This window comes from Diplotaxodon limnothrissa, linkage group LG22 (genome assembly GCF_057381915.1).
Source record: "Diplotaxodon limnothrissa isolate DT_005_m linkage group LG22, D_limnothrissa_male_GT1.1, whole genome shotgun sequence".
In the NCBI taxonomy this organism is placed as follows: domain Eukaryota; kingdom Metazoa; phylum Chordata; class Actinopteri; order Cichliformes; family Cichlidae; genus Diplotaxodon; species Diplotaxodon limnothrissa.
Genome location: NC_140616.1, coordinates 17,426,795 through 17,449,226, shown reverse-complemented (window position 1 = coordinate 17,449,226; position 22,432 = coordinate 17,426,795). Strand labels below are relative to the sequence as shown.

General features: G+C 42.9%; 1 protein-coding gene across 1 annotated transcript; it reads right to left on the bottom strand.

Moving 5' to 3' along the window:
* Positions 1-203: 203 nt before the first annotated feature.
* zbtb10 (zinc finger and BTB domain containing 10) lies at positions 204-21,296 on the bottom strand. The gene is made up of 5 exons (XM_085346322.1): positions 20,568-21,296; positions 11,815-12,844; positions 5,019-5,084; positions 2,368-2,543; positions 204-485 (listed from the first exon to the last, which is right to left on the bottom strand). Exons 1-5 carry the CDS (start codon positions 21,234-21,236, stop codon positions 204-206), a joined length of 2,223 nt encoding a protein of 740 aa, XP_085202448.1. The 5' UTR covers positions 21,237-21,296.
* Between the last annotated feature and the right edge of the window lie 1,136 nt (positions 21,297-22,432).

The window sequence follows — 22,432 nt, the reverse complement described above, 5'->3', positions numbered from 1 at the left end:
TTCCCGCAAAGCTTTTCTTTAAAAAAAAAAAAAAAAAATCAAACTCTTTGTCATATACTCGCACAATTAAGTAACCTCAAGGTTTGATAGCACTTTGGAGTTGATTGTTTACCAGCTAGATTTCTGTATACATATATATATTAAACATCAACTGTTATTCATTTTTGTTTCTCAAGCTTGTTAAAAATGTATTTATTTATTTTTTAGTCCTCTTCCGGGGCAGCACCAGCGTTGCCCTCGCCCCAATTTGATTGGTCGTTCTCAGCAGGTTCCTCGCCCTCCACTTCTTCCCCTTCCTCCCCGTCAAAGTCTTCGTCCCGAGGAAACTCGATGCCCTCCAGGCCCTCCTGAGTGGCCTGGTGCGAGTCGGCGCAGTCTGCACACACGCCGTAGCGCCGCGAGCCGTGGCGGATACCCACGCTTGCTGCGAGCATGAAGATCTTCTTGCATACCATGCACTTGTATTTTTTGTCCTTCTTGTGAACCTAGAAGGTAGACAGGGTCGATGACATGGAGTAATTCCAGTTAGTTGTTGTGTAAACGATGCGTTCACTGGTAAATCTAATGTGGACTTATGCTACTTTTCTTTAGTTTTAGTCACAATACAAGTATATTAAACATGAGCAAAGTTAATGTTCTCCTTGAGATCACCGTTGTTGCTAGGAGATAACCAAGGTTTCCTATAGGTCACAAGTGCAACATTCGCCTTCGAAGTAAAAGTTGTGGCTTACCACAAAAGTTTCAAAACTTTTACTTTGAAGGTGAATGGTCTCCGTTTCTGGTTTGAGCTGCACTTTTCATGACTCAGTGTCTTTGATGGAGACTAGGCAACTGCAGGAATCTGCCAGCTTGCTGCTAGCTGGACTAAAGCTAGCGCAAGGAGGTTTTCGGTGCAGTGGCATACATCTCAAGCAACCACTTGCCAACTGGTTGGGGAAACATTTTTCTCGGCCAGGAGGGCACTGACCCATCTTTAGGCCTTTGGGACTGGTGCCTTAGTGGCTCATTACACTTGCCACATTGGTCATGTTGTTCAGTGACGCCACTACAGCTCTGCGCTGTTTACAAAATCCTCCACATCAGCGCTTGTAGAGGAGGGGGAAAAAAAAGTGTCAAAACTGGAAGCAAAGACTTTACTGCAACATCTCCCTCTGTGTAACCTGCTACTCTGAGCTTCTGTACTGAGGATCATTAAAATGGTAGTAAAAACTGACACGATTGTAAACTTGTGTCTGGTCAGCACCGGCCACATCAAAAACACTGAGGTTGTGAAAATGAGGTGAGACGTGCACGCCTGGTGCCTCTAAACTGAGTTTCGGCCACTAATGTTCAATCACTTTTGCTGGACGTGACGACACAACAATGAGGATAATGGGAACTTTGAATGGAGAAAAGCTAAAACAGCTGAGGATCTGCACCCAGGCCAAGTTAAAAAGACTGATTATTTCTGAATTATGAGTCATGCAAAGCTCTTCTATTGGAAGCTATGAATAAAATATGGAGCTGAACCATCCACGTTAAGGAAAGTAATATTCTGGTAATCTCGGAGCTGATGGGAGGCTTCAGACTAATCTAGGTTAGACATTTATACGTTTCCAGTTTCTATGCTACGCTAAGCAGAGGTAAGCAGTAGCTCAAAATCTACTGTGATTAATTGGATGTTAGCAGAATCAATATTCCCATCGGACTTGAAGCAAGAAAGCAAACAGAAGTACACCCTTCAATGTCAAAGTCTTCGTCTCAGCCAGTGATTCTCAAACAGTACCCTGATGAAGGAAAAACAGACCAACACGTTTGCTGATTGTGCCATACTAGCCTTTATTTTACCAGTATTGAACTTGAATCCTTTTTTTTGTTGTTAATGATTGATAAAACCGGGGTGTGGGGTTTGGGCATTTATTTTCCAGCTACTAGGAGTGGCTCACCAGAATAACTGCTTTTACCACTAGTGGAACACAGAAACATTTCCCCTTCTTTTTTCACTACATGGAACTGGGATAATCTTTCTCAACTGACTAAGGAGTAAAGTAATTATGCTCCATCTTTAACGGGACGATGCCAGGACAATGATTAACTTGGCCTCCTTATCTTTAGATGCAGGAAATGAGGGACGATCCCACAATTCCATTTGTTTTGAATCACTTTGTGTTTGACCCTACAGTCCTCCCACCATTACAAAGTAAGATATGCAGCCAAAACGTTCTACTTCTGCACTCACTCCCTTTGAGCAAAAGCTACCAGACACAAAACACAAGGTGGAGGTGCACTGATGTGAGGGGGCGGCCAAAACGCTGTGGTGTTTGCCAGAAATTGGAGGGCGCACGTCACGTGGTAGCGCGAGAGGATCCAGTGCATATGCAAACTCACCAGGGAATGTCTCTTTACATGCTCACGGCGGGTGAACAGCTTGCCGCAGATGTCGCAGCTGAAAGAGCGCACACCTGAGTGGATGATCAGATGCCTCTTGAGTGTGCGACGGTGCTTGGCGATGTAGTTACAGTGGGGGCACTTGAGCTTATTGAGGGCTAGGTGTGAGGACTCGCCTGCGTAGAGAGAAAAACAGAAAACATGCAGATGCACAGGAAGGTCAGCAGGAGACAACATTTTGCTCAAGGAAAAGAAAGTTGCTTTAAACCAATAATGGTGAGATGGAGCAAGACAATTATCGTAAAAGCTGCATTTCCACCGAATGATGACAGAGGGGTGTGCCAGCAACCAACATCCTGTTTATCAAATCATTGAGTTAAAATGCATTACAAACCACAAACTGTAATGCAGACATAATTTAGGCAAAGCTACGCACACTGCTAAATGTGACAGATTCGCAATCCCTCTCTGTAGCTGCTGACTGGTCTGCAGGTTAACTTTACGACAGAGGTCACGCTATGGCGATGATACAAAGATCTACGTTAGGCATGAATGTAAAGCAGCACCATGGATCTATGGATCTACTGCTTGGCTCATGTAGTTCAGTCGGGGGAGTGGGTGGTGGGGTTTATACAATTACCAGAGCACTGCAATTGAAACGAGGAGGCAAGTGTTAGCGGGCTACTAAATTAATGAGTCTCTTTATTAAATAATAAACTGAATAACGGTATGGTAAGGATAGCTACACGCTAATAACGCTCGTTAGGAGCATTAAGGCAATCTGAATAATCCATAGACACTGATCTGCCTAATGATACAGAACACACGATTAGCAAGCTAAATAAATAAAGCCTGGCTATTTTATCACTCAAGGACAAAGTCTATGTATCAGCATGTTTATTTATTTCTTTATTATTTTTATTTCAGTGTGTAAATCAATAATAATGCAGATGTCCTTGCACCCTCATTTTCTTCATTAACCCTGTGGGTATGTTTACAAGCCAGCGAGGACAGCTGGGTTTGCAAATAAATAGACGATGTATTGATTTTGAAAAGGCTCCAAACGGGCTGTCTCCACTGAGAGTGGGGTAATAGGGCTGATCCTTTTGTTTGAGCCAAGGAGCGCACAACAGAGGAGTCGTCAAGGCAGGTTGCTAAGGGGAGGAGGGGACGATGGTTGATGAGAAGCAGGTCACCTGTGTATTCACTCGGCCTGCGTGTGTTAAACACAGCACAGAAGCACCTCGGGGAAGTGCAACACGCTGTGAATTTAAGCTGCACAGATTTTGTGTAAATTCACAAACTGCCCTAAAAGTGTACATTTAAATAAATGCATTTTAAATGCAGTGATTTTTTTTCTTTTAAGTGAAAGGTCACATTCAGTAAGGTTACATTAAAAAAAAAAACAAAAAAAACAATCCCTATCACACCTTTTCAGCTGATGCCACCTGACTAACCTGCCTCTAAATCATTAATCATCTATTTAAAAACAAACAAACAATCAAAGCAAAAACAAAACAGAAGATCCGTCTCAACTTTGGGAGCAATGGGAAAGAATCTAATTTAGAGTGTGCTGTGGATTCAAGTCAATAACACACAGCTCCTATATGGAATCTGGACTCTGATCTAAACTCAGTTTAGAGTCAGACGAAGTTGAAGGGATGAAATGACGGCTTCAAAATGGCTTGACAATCTTTTCCAATTTAAAGGGAACATTTAGGAAAATGCAAAAAAGTAGTGTATACCCACTGACCTACCATTTCACACCCGCTGTATGAACTATATATACACACACACACTACACACCCTGTCACTTATGACTGTAAGCAGTACTCTCCCCTCCTACATGTATGTGACGATGTCAAGTTATTTTGCATGTGTTAACCGTTCTGTCGACTATTCTGGTTCTCAAGAATATACTGAAATCAATTACAGCTTGTTGTACCGTTGACTGTTCAGTACTGTTGAGTCGGAGCACTGGCCATTTTCATATCCTTTATAAATAGACTGAAAGTAACACATAACCTTGTCTAAATTTGTCTTCCCATCTCACGCCTTGTTGAACACTACCTTTTTTTTTTTTTTTAAATAATAAAAAAAAAAATAGAAAAAAAATTGTGCTCTCTGTGTCATTGTTATACATATACCGTTTTTTTTTTAAAAAAAAAAGAAGCTTTGGTTATAGCTTTAATTTAGCAGCTTTATAGATATTAACCCAAAGGACCAAATTAAACACCAAACGTTGTTGCTCATTTTTACAGAGAAAGAAGCTACATGAGACAGTCTTGTTTTCCATATGTCAGTCTAATTTGCTTAAACTTGCCCCAGGCTTTCCACATACTGTGGAAACTCAAGTCCCGATTCGGTAGAGGAACTTTTACCCCTTGGAAAGTGCCTGGACATCAGCTGATTTGAAATTCCAGGAACTTTTGGTGGAAAAGCACCTCACAGAGATCACAGGTCAGCTGCACCTTCTAAAACCAGTTGAACAGGAGTTCCTAAATGAACCCGGTTGTTTGTCTTCTCACTTGTTAAAAGAAAACATGTTAAATAGACTTCCCACACTCATTTGAAATAATGGGCATTGCACAAGAGTCACTAAATTTGCCTAAGCTGGTAATTTAGCAGTAGTCTAGAGTGTGGCATCTTACCATTCTCCCAGGACTCCCCTTGTTGTAAGTCTTGCATGATGCTATACTGGATCTGATTGGCCAGCTCTGGGAAAGGGGGAAGGGACAAGAGAAGGGAAAAAGACAGATGAGAGGTGGTTGAGAGCTGGAGGGTGGGGTGGGGAGTGGGGGCGACGCACACCTCACAATGTCTTGTGTACACAACTAACCACCCCCACATGAAACAATGGAAGTTTCAGTGAACAACATAGGCAAACACAAAGACACAGGCCCCTACTGTATGTAAAGCAGTGTGTTTTCCACCAACCAGCGCAACAAGTTAAGGAGGCTCCAGCAGGAAGGGGGTTAACTGGAGGATGACAGAGTCGAGCCCTCACACGGCTCATCTTACACTCAGCTTTTGTAAGCACTAGTGTGAGCACCTGTGTGTGTGTGTGTGTGTGTGTGTACGTGCACGTCCGGTTCGTAAAGCATCAACGCTTAGAGCCCATTAAAGACACACCCCTTTGTGTGTGTGCGTGAGTGAGTGAGTGAGTGAGTGAGTGAGTGAGTGAGTGAGAGAGAGTGTGTGTGTCTCCATTCTCCCTGGGTCAATATTTGGAATAGTGAGGACAGCCCCAGTGCATTAGAGTGGATTAGGGAGAGAAGGGACTGCCCCTTGCGGCTTTGCACCTCGCAGGGATTGGGGGTAGGGTGAGCAGTGGTGGGTTGTTTCTATGTGTGGGTGTGTATGGGTGTGCTACAACAGAGACCAGCGTGCATGCAAATACATTTCACCTGCTCTTTGTGCCTTTGCAGCACCCACCCTTTAAACAATCCAACAGTCTTGTTTGGCCAAAGAATTTACTGGCCATGAGTAATGGCTGTGGGCTTGGTGTAGGAAGAACAGGCAGCACCAGCAGAGTAACATAACCTTGAAACACTCTTCACTTTCAATTGCTCTTATCCTATTCAACACCAACCTTCCTTCAACATCAGCCGTCTTTACAACTGAACCACTGCCAAGAATTAATTGCTGCTTTTCTGAGCTTTCACAGCTCATAATTAAATATTTGAATAGTTTGGGACGTTACCTTTAACGCTAAAAAACTGACATATTTCACTAGTCAGCCCAATTTAAAGGCCAGACTAATTATGAAAAACAGGGAAATAATTGACAGTTGTTTGCAACAACGAATAATCTAAAGCACAACAAGAAGAAGACTGATAAAAAGTTACAGTTTTTAATTATCCCTTTCAAAAACTGTAACAAACAAAGGCCTCCATTTGTGCTAAAATGTTTCCATCCTTGGAGCGCGACTACACAGATCAAAATGAAGCAAAATGAAAGCCAAGAGCGTGACATCACTGTGGGAAACTGGGACAGCTAGTATTGCTCGATGACTATTCACTCAAAGAGAAATATGCAAGGCAGCTAGTGCGAGAGAGCTGTGTAGTTTAAGCCAGCAGAAGAGTTTTTGTGGTGTGTACTTGTACTAATGACGGAAATGGATCATTCTAGTATTTTCTATCCAAGTATATGTAGATTTAGAAGATCATGTGACACACAAATCAAGACTGAATTACAACAATTGAGCACTGTATTCAGTACATGGCTAATCAAGGCTAGACTGTGGGAAATGCCGTCACCAACCGACCGCTCTGACAAGAAACTTTTTGTCCATAAATGGCGCTGGACAATCGAGGTGAAAAATTGTAATGGTACGGATCTTTCAATCAGACAACAGTGTATCTAAACCAATGCAGAATATCTACCATTGTGGCTGCTGCCTGTGTCTAAAATAACTCACTAGAACCACAATTTGCAAAATGCTGGCTCCAGAGATCTGATGAATTTTTTTTTAGTAATACATTTATAATAAAATGAGGGGGGGAAAAAAACACACAAAAAAAAAAAAAAAAAAAAAAAAAAAAAAAAAAAAACTTGAGGAAGCCAAATCTACTTATATAGAATGAGGACAAAGGTTAGTGATCTTCTGCAGAGTGGAGAAGTACACTCAGGGTTTGTTTGTTTTTAGCATCGTCACCTCCCCAGAGACAGAGGAAAACTCACCAGCTTTGTACCATTTATTAACCACTTTTAAAGATTACACAGTAGTAGTACAAGGTACCATTAAACAGTCAGAAATAACAGGGATATGGAGGTTTCTGTCAAATAATGTCTAACACACTTGTCTTTATGGCTCCCAGAGGTCAGTCTACAGTCGTTTTACCATTAGTACCTACCAGTGTTGGGTAAGTTACTTTAAATGAGTAACTTAGTTACATTACTAGTTACTTCTATCAAAAGTAACTCATTTACTTCAAGTTACTCATTACTTTCAAAGTAACTAGTTACTAGGGAAAGTAACTTTGGTTTTACTCAGAATTCTCTTGTTAATGTGTTGCTTCCGTAACTGGATACCCAGTAAGATTGCCAGTCTTCTAGCTTGCTTACTTGCCACAAGTGCACTGCGCCACCTACCAATAGAAAGGAAAAAATAATGTGCATATTTCCACGAGAGAAATCCCACGCCTGGACTGTCATTGATTGCTGCCATGATTCTAGCCTACGTCACAGCGTCATGTGTGCTTTGTACATCCAACACGAAAACTGCAGTTGTGGTGCTTTCGATTGTACTCAGAACTCGGAAATTCTGCCTTCCGAATAGGAAGATGTAGGTAACACCAGACTGCAGATGAGCTGCCTGGGACAAAAAAATAAATAAATAAATTTAAAAAAAAATAAAATCGGTCCAGGCGTTTTGACTAGAGACCGGCCCACCATTATAGGAAAAATCATAAAGCCTTTGAATGAAAACAAATGCTATTGTGACAGTGATGTACACCGTTTTGATGGTATATATGCGTCAATCTATCAATCGTTTGTTGTAAGATTCAGATAATTTTTTTTTTTAAGAGCTAGATATTTTAAATGAGAATAAGAAAGAAAAGTATTTCTTTGTGCCCCCCTTTCCCTGTTAATGCCCTACCTGGCTCCCTGGCAAAACTTTGCTAGACCCCCCCCTGCACAGTTACCAGCTGTCAGCTACGTTAAAGAAGAAAAAAAAAAAAAAAAAAAAAGATCCTGGGGTTATTTGTCTCTCAGAAACAGTTCATAACTTCCCTTCAACTCATCCATGTCACCTAAAAGGCAAACCTGTTTCTCCATCACCTGTTCAGCTCTGATGATTCAGTAAGGACATCTCCTGGTTTCATCTTCATGCTTCCCTCTCACCACATATCCAAACCGACATCATGATCAGCAGTGTTTATGGCTGTGGTTCCAGCAAACATCAGCTGATACTAGAAAGTAATATTAAATAAATTCTAACAACAGCTGATCAAGCTTAAACGTGCTGCTGTTGTTTAGCGCAACATTTCCTCTTTCTGGCACAAAGTGAGCGATAAACAAACGAGAGAGAAAAGCCGATCAGCTGATCATTGATCAGTTTCATGATTGAAGTAGCAACAGGAGAGTGAGGGAGAGAGAATGAGAGAAGAAGAGACCGCTTTGTGTCTTTTTCATTGTAGCTGAAGTACCGGACAAACTGCATTCCTTTTCACCTCAATACGAAACGCGTAATATTTTCTCTGAATATGAGACGATTCCGTTTTTTTTTTTTTAAACGGGATGGTTGGCAACTCTAATAATTAACCTTATGAATAAAATAAAGTTCAACATCAGAAACATCATAGCACCTACCCAGCTGTATAGAAACTCCGTCATGCTAGCTAGTACACTGTACGAAAAAGTCAGCATAACGAACATAAACTCCACCTAAACTTGGTTTATATCTGACCCGGATAGACTGCAGGTCATAACTTCTTACCTGAAGTTCAGTTCACCTGACACCAGCGGCCGCCTCGGTCCGCCTCGCCCTTTCCCTCATCCACCTGCTGGCCTCCACCACTTGCTAATGCTACTGAATCTGTGGAAGCTCCACGATAGCCACCACACGAAGTAACGAATAACGACCCTATCTAAATCCCAGTAACGATTAACGCGTTCCTGATTTTGGCATAATAACTAGTTACTAGGGGTGGGGGAAAAAAATCGATACTGTGTAGTATCGTGATATTTTGTTTGCTAATAATGTATCGATACAGGGACAGCAGAAATCGATATTTTGTTACAAAAAAAAGGTTTTTGTGCTCTGACTTCAGAGCATGTTGATCCTTTTTCTGAGCAAGAATCCTGACATTCCTTCACTGTCCAAATGTGTTTAACTTTTTTTTGGCAGCAATAAACATGACAGTTTACTTATTTTAACTTAATTAAAATAAAACATGTCTTAAATTAAGTTTAAAACTTTTTTATTTTATGTAAAATTATATTTTGTTTTAATTTACTTTCAAATTCTTCAGTTGCTGAAGGGGCTGCATAGTTTTCATAAATTGCTTAGTTCAGAATAGCTATAATTGTACCAGATGGTTGCATTCAGTTAAGTTGGACTAGACTGTAATACAAACCGTTCAGTTTTTCAACAATAAAACTGACTGAAATGAGAGAAAGACTGAGTGCGAGACTTTGATATTAAATAAAATGAATATTGATAAAGTTTACCTTTATGTACAGAATCTGAATATCGCAAAATATTTTAAAAAATTGCAATAATATCGTATCGTGGGATGTATGGTGAGTCCCACCTCTACTAGTTACCGTGCTCGTTACCACAATAATAACGTAGTTACTGTAACGCGTTACTTAATAACGTGTTAGTCCCAACACTGGTACCTACTCAGATCAGCTTGACGGGACTCGAGGCAGTACGACTCATTTTTCACCGCAATTAAGTACCACCTTGCGTGGGGTCGTTATAGCAATGCGGCTGAACATCCTGTGACGTCATTTGTATGTGACACGAACACCACAAAGGTGGACGTTGAGATGACATATTTAGACTTGTTCAAAACAGCTGATGAGATCAGGATTCTTTGCCAAAACTTTTGTAGTTTCAACCTCAGCTCTAATCTTCAGAAGAAGAAAAAACCCTCAGCAACTTAACTTAGTCTGCACTCTGTAGCACTACTCCAAAATGGGAACTAACACTAATACACACACAAAACAAAAAACCCCCGCTTAGAATACACCAGAACCAGAGAAATACCACAAACGGTACAATTTAACCTTAAATGAACGTTGTATCACATGTTTAGCGCACAAGCGGGCTACGTTTCTTATGACCTAAAAAGAGGTGAAGCGCCCTCCTCTCCAACATCAAACAGCAGCAGCATAATGTGCTGCACATTTTAGCCTTAAATTCTCTAGACACCACCACTCGCAGATATTTCACAAAAGGCCGGCCATTAGTTACAGACGTTCAAGGTTCTTGACTGTAGTAGTTAAAGGGTTTAAGCGTCTGGATGAGGAGGTAGTTATATTTTGGTGAGCCGATCATTATTTACATTGAAAACGCAGCACATACTGCTCGACTAAAAATCTGGTAGTTGAGGTAAATGTACTGTTGGACAGAAAATATAATTTAGGGGTAAACAGCTGCCTTAAAACCTTTTTCATGTGATTGATATCTTACACAAAGCCATAAACATCTCTTTATTTGGAAAAAAGCTGTATATACTGAACAGAGACATGGAGCACACATGTTAAAAACTAACAGCTTTAAGTGAACTCTCTCTAGGCCAACACCCAGCATCGCTACACGTACATTTTAAAAGAGGCCTTGGAGGCACAAAGAGCATTCAAGTGCATTTAGGGAGGTCTGCGGGAAGAAATACTTCCCCTGCTTTCTTCATTATCCCACATCAGGGAGGGCTTCTGTCTCTCTCACACCACACGTACATAAAATGTAGTTCTCTACTTCTTCTACACACAGTCTTCACATCCTCTTCCCCCTATCAATACCACTCCACTTAATATGTGATATCATTATGGTTAGATGGAGAGCCATGCTTAATGGCAACAAGAGATGGAGAAGGCTGGATCTAAGAAGAGATTACTAAGAGTGCTACAACGTATGCGGACTGGATAGGGTGGATGAAGGAACAGACAGAGTACAAATGTAACCAGTGTTGAACAGAAGAGAAAAAGACTGAAAGGACAGAAGATTTCAAGAAATGGAATACATGAAAGTCTCTTACAGAAACAAAAACGACCTCAGCGTTAGAAGGACAGACCTGGCAACATTAACATATCTAGATCTCTCATCTCTTAACTTTTATGAGCCCAACGGTCTGGAGTATTTGGTGAAGCCCGAGTCCAGGATTGGCTTAATTATTGACCATTCATGGCAGGTTAGATGCTTGAAAAGCACAGATTGGACTGCTTTGGGTTCAATCTGTGCTTTTATTGGGTTAGCAAGTAGGAAAAGTTTGTTACTTGATGATAAAGCCAACTGAATGTTGCTTTTGAACCACTCATGTTTCAGGGCTCTACTCAGTAATCTTCACTATATTTTTTAAAACCTTTTTGGCCGACAAATGTGCAGCTACAGACTCCTTTCAAGGTTGGAATTACTTCTAAAGCACAGTGCGTTATTCTGCATTTGGACAAAAAAAAGGGTTCGTTTACATTATTCACTTTAAATACAAGGTTTTAATGTGTCATGTGACTACCAAGAGTGCAGAGATGCTTTACAGCGGAGGACAAGAGCTCGGTCTGAGGCTCCACTGTGTGTTGTAGGAGTTTCTGACAGAAGGAGTTTGTCAGGCATGATGGGGGGAGGGGTAAAGGAAGAATATAAACACTTACACAAGAAACAAAATTTCTTATGCTAATTACTACTTAGCATTAGCTATAAAGGACAATCCACATATTCTCACATCTCATAGCAAGACTGTTGTAAAGTTGAAAAGGCGTGTTAAATGTGTGTCTTACCAGCATTTTCGGAGAGCGAGGAGAAGTCCTCTCTGGGGTAGGAGGCTGAAGGCTGGATGAACATCCCCTCATCAAATCCCTCTTCAGGCTCTGGTGGGAAATTGTAGACAAACCGCCGTGTTGTAGCTTGTTTTTTCCTCCGTCCACTTCCAGCTGCAGCATCTGGTGCCTCTCGCTTTATTGCTGCGGGTGATGCGGCCGTGCCGCCTGTGGCTGGCTCGTTCCAGACGAAGACCCGCGTCTGGCCACTCGTCGCCCGCATTTCATTGGTCTCTGCTGAATCAGATGAGTTGTCGTGGTGGGTCCAGCTACCAGAGGCTCCGGGGGTTACCAGGGCACAGCCCTCACCCCCGACCACTGTCACCTCTATATCACTCGTCTCCTCTTTCACGCGGCCATTTTCGTCATCTTCTTCCATTGCCTCCTTCCCTTGATTGCTGCTGGCCTTGATTGATAGCTTTGACAGGATGCTTGTCGCCCAGAAGTTACTTGGCTTACGGTCTAGCCCCCTTTGCCCCTCTTTGGCCACCATCTGCCTCTTGTTGTAGTCCACCACCACGGAATCGGGAGCTTCTTGCTTGATGCTGATGTTCAGAGCATCCTTTATAAAAGCCCTACAAGAATGTACAACCTCTGTCATCTGGAGGTAACTAGCAACTGACATCACCTCAATGGCATTTTGGCTTGTGAGCAGCAGATTCCCAGAGTAGAGAAAGTCGAGGATGACCGAGAAGCCCTGCACAGCAGCAACATCTAGGTGTGTGACCGTGGTCTGGTCCTGGGTCTCGCTCTTGGTCAGACAGTAGAGGGTTTTGAAGTAGCGGCTGCCTGCGACCAGGATATTTTTGTGCGCGCGGAACACCTGGCCCGAGACGACAATGTTGACGTCACAGAGGATGCCACTTTTGCGTTGCTTGTCCAGCTCTTGTAGAAGCTGGTAACAGTAGGAGTTCTCGTTGGGCTTGTTGCGGTAGTCTTCCTCTGTGCAGTTAGTGGAGGGGCTGGTGTTGTCCGAGGGCCTCAGTGTCTCCTTTTAAGCAAGAAGGAAGAAGAAAAAAAAAAAAAGTATTTTAAAAAACTGTGTGTGCCCACACAAGTAATTTGCAAGCGCAAGCATAAATGCAATCGTACACAAATGTTTTCCCTTCCTGTAAGTCCTGTCTTTACAAAAAACAAATACACCCACTGGGTTCCCAACGACACTGTTGCACCTGTCCTGGGGGTGAAACTGGTTTGACAGGCTGCTGTTAACGGGGAGGTGGGAATGACGGAAGGCAAGGTCCAGTACTTTAAGGCTAGGTAACACACTAATGTCAATGTGTTTTCTAAACCAAATTCCACAGCTGCAAATGTAAACATAAAACACAACCACATATTAATAAACACGAGAAATGACTGTATTCAACCATCACAAACAAAAGTAACACATCTTATTCTATGTACCAATAGAATGCCTGCAAAAACCTGAACATGACGCCATATTTGAGCACGATGGCATGTTTGTTCAGCTAAAGCAAGCGTTACAAAAACTTAACACGTTTCTGAGGTAAGCATTAGTGACCAATCAGGCACAGATCAAGTCAAATATCTGACTGATTCAACTCCTGCCAGATGTTGTGTTCCAAGTAAGCGGAAAACTCAAGGACTGAATGAAAGTGCAAATAGAGAATACAGTTCCTTGAATGGCCACTAAAGACTGGCTCAGTGAGAGAGACACACGTTAAATGCCTGTATTAAAATGTTGACATGTATGGAATGAATTTTCTTTTTAATAACTTGAATAATTTCATATTGATAAGGCTTAAAACCATGGTTATAGTCGCCATGACTCCCAGGTGTTAACAATACACCTCCTGAAGTTCCCCTCCTTAGGGTACGTCCCCACTAGCTAGCCCTGATAGATTTGAAAACTGTGTTTTCATCTGAAAAGGCTCCGCGTCCACACCAGCGTTTTCAGTCATTTTCACAGAGTTGTGCGTCCACATTGAAACGGCCCAAAACGCTTACGTTCCAGTCATGCGCAAAAGCCATTGAGAATTAAAGAACTTGAAGAAAAGCTATCTGGAGCAATCAAAACAACCGCTGTATAACGCACTCTGCTATCTTTGTTTATTTGGTCACGTGACTGCGTCACATGACTAAAATGCGTCATCGTTTTAGAAAGTCTGCGTTTTCGTGTGTCCACACTGCGACGGGACAGCTGCGTTTTGAAATGTATGCGTTTTTGAGAGTGTTTTCCCTTGAGGAAAGCGCCATCTTAGTGTGGACAGGAGGTCAAAGCGGAGAGAAAACTGGACGTAGCCTCAGTCTTTTCTCCTTTTGGAGATTCTCAATGCAGTCATTTCAAGAATTAACATGACTTACTTAACAAGTGTGTCTCAGTTTTGGTAAGCAAGATTCTACCCTTCTGTTGTAGGAGATGTGTCTCTGCAATGAACCTACACAATCTTTGAAATCAGCTTGCTAACTGTAGCATTAGCTGATAACTTATCAGTCCACCCTTTCACCTAAACACGGTCACTCCCGGCCTCAGAAAGAAAAAAAGATGGCGATGGCTATAAAAGAAAAAAGAAAAGTAGAGCCTTCAAAATGCAGAATCTACAAACCGATGGGTGAGATCACTGCTGCTACATTAGTCTTTTAGATACAGACCGTGGTTTCAAAAAGGGAAGAAAACAAACACATAACATTAACACTACACAGAATGAAACAAATGGACTTTCAGTGACCCCTATATACACTCGCATGGATAAGAATAATTCTGGATTAAGACCTCTATCCATTTGTATGTCCTGATAACACAGTTTGAGGCACCATTAAGAAACTAGCCATAACTGTGCTAGGAGCATTTTTGAAATGTCTCAATGTCTTGAGTTTGTTTTATTTTTTTCTCCCCCTTCATTAAAATATGTTTTCTTTCCATTTATATTCTTTAGTTAGTTTCTACTACAGATTCACAGGATTCAACGTTTTGCACATATTCTGTTTCTAAACAACTAAATTCTGTCACTTGATGAACAGGAAATAGGCCATAAATAGACCAGGAGGCCTGAGAAGTATCCAAAACAAGCATGGGAGGGGTACAGGCAAAGGCATCAAACCCCACTCACCTGGAAAGAGTTGAAGGGCAAAGAGCCCGACTAACACAGAGCAGGAGAAAGAGGTGTGTATAGAGATGTGCATGCATATGCTTAATGCAAACATCACATAACACACAGTCTGGGGTGAAGTAAATGCATATATACTCACAGACAAAATACAATGCGCCCCCCTCCCCCCAAAAAAGTATGTATGTATGTATGTATACACACAAAATCATAAACCCAGAACATGTATGTCAGTTTTCCCACATGATGTACACAAGCAGGGCATATATCTCTGGCTCATTTTAGAATTGCAGAGCAGATGTCCTAATCCAGAATAATTCACATTGCTCAAGCCCTGCATTTTTGCCCCCACCCATCACCATCTCGCCGGCGCGCGTGCACATCCACACACAAACACTGCCTACACGTACAGCTGGGGTTTCAGCTCAAGTAATTCAGATTAAATCCATTTCTCTGAGGTCCCCACCCCTACTCGCTCCACACTGCAGCTCTTGTCCAGGGCAGCCTGGTCACAGTATAGGGGAGCTTATCATCCTCTGCCACAGCTGGAGGGAGAGAGATGGGATGGAATAAAACGAAAGGCAGAATGAGGGAGAGATAGGAGGGGTTGACTTTGCAGACCACATAAATAAATAGAGGATGCACAGATAGAGCACATTAGGAGACAAGAAAGCTGCACTGCACCATCCTGGTGGGGGAAAAAAAAGCAAAAACGTAGAAACAGAACTGACAGAAATATATGAAAAGAAGCTGAGAATGTGCTGATAACACACACTCCAAGAAAATGAATAAAAGGCTGAGCTTGAGAGAGCAGTGAGAGACAGGGCGGAGGAGAAAATGTCGAGCAGAGGGGGACAGAAAGCGAGCGTGATAGAGAAGGAGTTGGGTCACCCCATTTTAGCCTTCACAATAGCTCGTGTTCTCCCCTAGGCTTATTGTCCACTCACTGTGGGCCTTTGTGAAAAGGCTCGGCACTCACTCTCTTATTACACAGCAGCTCCCACTTGCAAGCATAGAAAGGAGCCATGGTGCATGTGGGTGAGGCTAAGAGGATGAGAAGAGAGGGAGAGAAATTATTCCATGATATACACATCAAAGCCTGTGGAGGGGCACGGTTATCATGTTGAGTACTATGGGTGGGGTGGGGGGTGGGGGTTAATATAGCGTTGTGGTGACAGGCAGGAGAGCGATCGCAACAAGGGGAGTCGGATATGCTTTCAACTTAGGTTGTCAACACTCATGCTTGTTTGTTTTTGCCCAGAGTTTTCAATTTTCCACCTAACAGCATGAAATAAAATAACCTTAATGACAACTTCAGGGCTCAACAGACTCAGAAAATAAATAAATAAAAACAAATACATCTCAAATACCACAAATAAACCAACACCCACAAACTTGCAGACTGCTTATCATTTGCAGCAACTAACCATCCCACTCCCAAACACCCTGACTCCTCTCAGCTTTTATCCGGGCTAAGTTGCTCCATACTGGCTTCATGAGCAGCATCATTCTTTCTCCAGATGTGCCATGTGTGAGATGGGAGCTTAAGAGAACCAGCAGATCAACCCTGCACAGCAGATGCTGGAGGCAAAACCAGCTTGAGCCAAAAGAGAATTTGGGGACAATATCAGCCTCCCCCAGTCATGACGTGGCTGGGTTTTTATTTGAGCCAGAGATGCCAGGGGTGGAAGAATAAAAGGCAGAAAGAGAGCACAGCATCCAAGAGGGTGCTTTGATCTAGGTCAAACATGAATGCTTCAAAATCTTACAGTGAAAAGCCAATAACTGCTGATTTACAGGTGGATTAAACAAACCAAGATGGTCATAAACCCGAGCCTTGATGCTCTGACTGCTTGTAGAAAAGAATACTTCAACAAACTCAACCACAAACCCAAACAAACCACAACGCCCCCAAGGCCAGCAGATCCATGGCAAACACTCAGACACACCTCCAACAGATCATGTCATACAACAAGGTCCCCTTGAAACATAATAACCCACTGGAGCCAGTTTTTGTTTACCTTTTATGCACACATGTTTGCCTCCGTCCCCTCACTTATACCCCACCACCCTCCATCTATCCAGTCCCATGACCAGCCCAACCCCGAGGCCATCTCCACCAGTCTTTCACTAACTCCCTCCATCTAGTGTATCCTTCACTCAGCCCCCCCTTTCCTCACCCAACCCGTCTGTCCCCAGATGCTAGAACAATACTGCAGTGTGCATTTGGCCCAAGGTGTGGGAGGGCTGCACTAAGCGAGTCCCTGCCTCCCAACAATGCTAAAGAGCCGGGGGTGTCACTGACAGACTCAACGAGAAGAATTCTCCCTCCGGCTCCTCCCCACCCATTCCCCTGACCTGCGTCCCCCAATAAACACCCCCCTCCCGCGTATCCACCCCGGTCTATCTGCTAGGCACCAGGCTGGCAATAGGCTGGACCCCTTATCCCTTGTGGGAACACTCAATCACAATGAATATGGTGTTTGTCTAGGGCTACAACAAGAATTAAAATCTGAATTTTTCAGGCCAATATTAATGTCATCATTTCTCAGAGACTTTGGGAAAAAAGCATTTCCTTCAGCTTTAATTGCAATTCAACAGAACTTAAACAAATAATGAAAAGAGAAAGAAATACGACCCGAACTAAACGTGTCCCGGCCTGCAGGAAGGGAAAGTGGGCTTTTAGGGAGCAACAAAGCTAAAAGAAAGTGTGTGCGGTTGAAACACAACAACAAGAGAGACACTGTCAAATAATCATTTTATCTCCGCTCTTTATCTTATTTCAATAATCGTTAGAAGCCAAAATTATAACTGAAATTAAAGTTTGATTAATGATGCAGCCCTATGTTTGTCTCTACTAAAATGACAGGATGAAAATTACATATAAAAAAGAAGCCTAAACATATCTTAATTTCCCTTTTGGAGAATTAAGTGTAGTGATATCATCTTACACCCTCATTTAGACCAACACAGTAGTGTTTGTTTGGCCATCAAATCAAATGGGTCAACATACATCATCTGACCTGACTACAGCCGTATCCTGAGCTGGTTCGGGCACATATCGCTGATCTCTGGTGAACAGGCGAGATGGGGATTAAATTTGTCATTTATACTCAACAACAACAAAAAAAACAAACAACGAAAACAAGGAAGTAAATGAGGGGTAAGAGAGAATGGCTGTCAAAAACTTGGTGTGACAAATGACAATTACACATCTCTCTGTGTCATCATGTTAAGAGGAATACCAGCCACATAGTCTCTGCACACAACCATGACAAGGAACTTTCTCTATCACTCTGTAACATCTAGAGTGGGTTTAACACACCCTCAGCCGCCCTCCTTTAAATACGTATTAAAAGAAGTGTATGGACTGCCCATTTTTCACCATAAAAAATAAAACTTTTCTGAGAATTTAATTTAATTAAAATGGTCGTACATATGTGACTTCATATCTAATCTCAGAAAACCTTGTCTCCTTTTGCCTCCGTTTACCCTTTTTTTCCCCCTCTAGTGAGCACGGGGAACAATCTGACCATAAGACAGCATCTAGAGAATTAAGGACAACGGCCCCCTTCTCCAAGGATACCCACATTTAACACAGCTGCCCTGGTGTGCTACAGATAATTGAATTAGGTTTAACAAATGCAGCAGAGGCCTGACTAACATCAGGAATGGGTGAATAGAACAAGACGTTGCCTCATAACACCGTAGTTCCCCTTTAATGTACTGCTTCATAATGCTGTCTCGCTTACACTGCTGCCTATTATTTCAGCAGTACTGTGTTTGCTGTTTTGTTTACTTTAAAAAGGCAGACCAAGTTGAGGAAGCATAAAAACAAAAGATAAATAGTTCAGAAAAAAAAGAAAGAAGGCTTTAAGCTTTAATTCAATCTTTATCTACTCAGCTATAACCATTTATGAGGAAATGGCCTGAAAAACCTCTCAAGACAGCGTCTGGGGTCCTTGTTGCTAGGGAAAAGCCTCACCAAGCCCCTAATCCACTCCTAGTGCTCTCCTTACCAATTAGAGATGTGTACAAGTTAGTGGATCACTTTAAGTCATTCTGATTAGTGATTGCGTGTACAAAGGAAGGAACTAAATGTAGTAGTACAATCCTCTTCACTCACAAATCACAGACAAATAGCACCCCGCTCTTAATTCTCGTGACAGCCCAAGCCATTCTCTGAATATGAGGTAGGATGTGGCAATTTAAAAAGGAACTGAGCTCCCCCCCTACTGTAGGACTAATAAGAAAAATGTCCTTTGACACCGAACTGTACAGACAAATCTGCCCTCCCTGTTTTTATGAGGTCACTAAAAGAGTATTGTAGAAGTGTTGCTTAAACTGTAATAAAAAATGACGAAGCAATAAAAACATCTCATGGACATCAATAAAGGCAGTTCACATGCAATAAGACGTGAGTGTTTTGAATTTAAAAAAAAAAAAAAGGCATTCAAGAAACTGATACCCAATTATACCTACATCGAGCTTTAGCTAACTACACACTCTTTAAGTGCCTATTAAATAAAGTGGAGTCATTTCCTGTAAGTATGACCCGTGGTTTCAGTCGTCTGCAAACAGGATAAGCCTTTAATCATAAGATATGCCCCAAAGTTATAGCCAGAGCCCAATAATCCAGAAATATGGATGACAGGCTCAGGTGATGCTGTGTCATCCTATTACTGACATCTATTTTCACTCTTTCAAACCTTTTCAAACGCTGCCTCTGGGCAAGCAAGATGTCACGCTCAGGGCAACCTGATTTACTCTCCCCTCCTTGTCCAGCACTGCAAGTGACACCATCTATGGATTTTGGGGGGTCATTCTCGCACAATGCCTCTAATTTAGCTCCCTAAAGGGAGGCGGAGGTGGAGGAGCAAGAAATGCGCCAGAGGTCACCCGGGACAGAGAGGCAGCAGAGCTGCATGAGAGGCGGGGGGTTGGGTAAGGGGTGCGGTTCCCCGAAGGCTGCCAGGGTCGAGCCCTTGCCATTGTGCGACCTCTAGCAAGCTAGCGATCAAGACTACTGCTGGTGAAAGGACTAGCTGCGATGTACAGTGAACATCTAAAAGTGCTCCACAACACCTTCACTGTCCGATATGTATCCCTTCATTTTCGGCAGTTATCGGTGATTAGCAGTTAATTGTGACATGCAATTAGTCACTTGACAACAAACAGCCTCCGGAGCGATATTAGCTAGCAGGTGTCAAACTGGAGCAGGTCTTTAACTTGCCCGGTGAGTGGGCACACAACAGTAACTTGCATAGTACAATATATTTTGAAGTGATTTTGTTTTTCAACTCTGTCACCCCTTAGCTTCGGTACAGGGGCTTTCCAATGCGGCCACTGGTCACCTACCTCCGGCTAAACAGTAAAGCCGCGGGCGGCTTGTGAAGCTAGGCTAGACATTAGCTGTGGTCGTTAGCGCACACCGATGCTAACTATTTAGCCGGGAGAAGGGATTGTGAAGCTTAGGTAAAAGCTCATTTTCCTGCCAGGCTGCGCTTTACAATTTGAAGTAACTTCTATTATGTGTGACAGAAAAGGGAAACAGGTAATGACATTAAGGTATACCGACGGTGTGACAGGTATTTCACGTTACGTAGTTAACTAAACGAAAGCGTCGTGGAGTTGGGCTAACGTTACCTGTTTGGTGGGATCGTTTCTCCCGTGCTCAGAAGACAGGTGATGTCTCAGCAGCAAGGCCCGCTTGTAGTTGCGACTGCCTTTGACGAGCTCGTCGCTGTTTTTAGTGGCAATGTTGTGACACCAGGAGCACGACATGAGTCCAGTCTCCTGGCAAAATTTGAGCCATGGAAATTCTTGCAACCACGAAGCGTGGAAAAGCGAGTGTTTCTGAAGCAGCGTCTGCGGTCTCATCTCTACCCCAGATTTCCTGGATCCCGTCTCGCCTCCCCTGGCAGTCTCCTGGCCGTCAGCGCTGTTGCTGTGACCGTTCCCCGCAACCCAGTTTTTCCCGTCCCCGGACCCGTCCTCCGCTTCCACCGAGTCGACACGATCGTCGCCCTCCGCAGCTGCCCGACTGCCCCCTTCCGGGTCCTCTTCTTCCTCCGCCTCGGGTTCCGTGCTATCGCTGACAGATCCAGCGCCCTCCACTCTCTTCTGCGATGGTCCTTTCGCCCCCAGATCCCTGTCCTCCTCTTGATCCGGCCTGTTCCCGTTAAAATGTCGATCTTGACAGGCCGGGGCCTCCCAGCTGTTACAGTTCCCCCCACCGATACCGCTGGAACCCGTTAACCCAGCTAATCCACCTCCTCGGAAAGCCAGCGACCTGCGGTTTCTCTCACCGGACATTTTTTTTCTTAATATATGTTAGAATCTTCACTTTCTCAACAGTATTCCCCCTCCTCCGATTAAAATGCTGTGTTTATAACCGATGTGTTTTCCGAAAGAGATGGACCGTCGTCGTTTCTGCGCTCCGCTCGGCCCTCCCGGTGAGAGTATGTAGGTTATGCGGAAATAAATAAAGGTTTTAAACGCATAATGAATTTCAGGGTTCTCGCTGCGTCCGCGCAGGCCCCGCAGAGGTCGAATGGCAACGACTTTCCTCCCCACAATGCACCTCGACCAGAGGGGGCGGGGGGGGGGGGACGCGTTGGTGGTAGTGGTGGTGGGGGGTGGCTTTTTAAAGGAAGATGACGGGGGGGGTGTAGATCAGCATGGGGTCTTTTGTGCTTTAAAAAAAAGCACCCATTTTCCGCATGCTTTTCATCTGATATCTGTTTGTTTTATTAGACCGCAAATGTCAAATCACATTCCTCACGGCGGGGTGTCCCAACATTCACGAATGTCTGCAGTAGGAAACTTGTCGGGTGTCTTTTTTATATTATCCATTTATTTACTTTTTATTATAGTGAATATATGTATTATACATAAATAAATAAAGGTTGGCATTTGAATATAAAGAAGTGGGGCCAATAAATATACATAAAAGCATGTTAACCGAGATATTTATTCCAAACAAAATTGCTTACACTACACTAATATTAAGTCAAGATTCGACATTCAACACCACAATATTCCCTCTGAGCTTTATGTGGTGTGTGTAAGAATGATGCCTTATATTTTGTATGTGCTCGAAGTACATTTTCATTTGTGTGTTTTTTTCCAGACCTCCTTTGTTGAGTTTGCTGATGCATGTTGAACCCTAAAACAAAGGTGTTATTCATTAACTGAGATTTTGTATATATATTTTGAAACGCGCGTGTCTGAAATAAAGTCACGCAATGCGTTTGGACGCGAAGCGTCATTCTCTGGAGACTCCAGCCTTGTATTCTCGCGTATCTGCTCGTCTCCCACTCCTTGTGATCAAAACGAAATCCAGTAGGTGGCACTCTTTCATCTGAGCGTCTTTTCTCACCCTCAGTGTGTGTCACATTGCTTGGTGTATAGTTTCATTGCTTCCCAATTAAGAGCTTTGCACACACAGCGTGTGAACAAGAGTGGGAATTAACCCGGGTTTGGATGACAGTAACGTGGAGGATTGTATA

Coding starts and splice junctions, on each gene's coding strand:
- zbtb10 (XM_085346322.1), bottom strand. CDS start 21,236: ATGTCCGGTGAGAGAAACCGCAGGTCGCTGGCTTTCCGAGGAGGTGGA. Junction 12,845..20,567: donor GAAACGATCCCACCAAACAG/GTAACGTTAGCC, acceptor CTTGCTTAAAAG/GAGACACTGAGGCCCTCGGA. Junction 486..2,367: donor ATGTAAAGAGACATTCCCTG/GTGAGTTTGCAT, acceptor TCTACCTTCTAG/GTTCACAAGAAGGACAAAAA.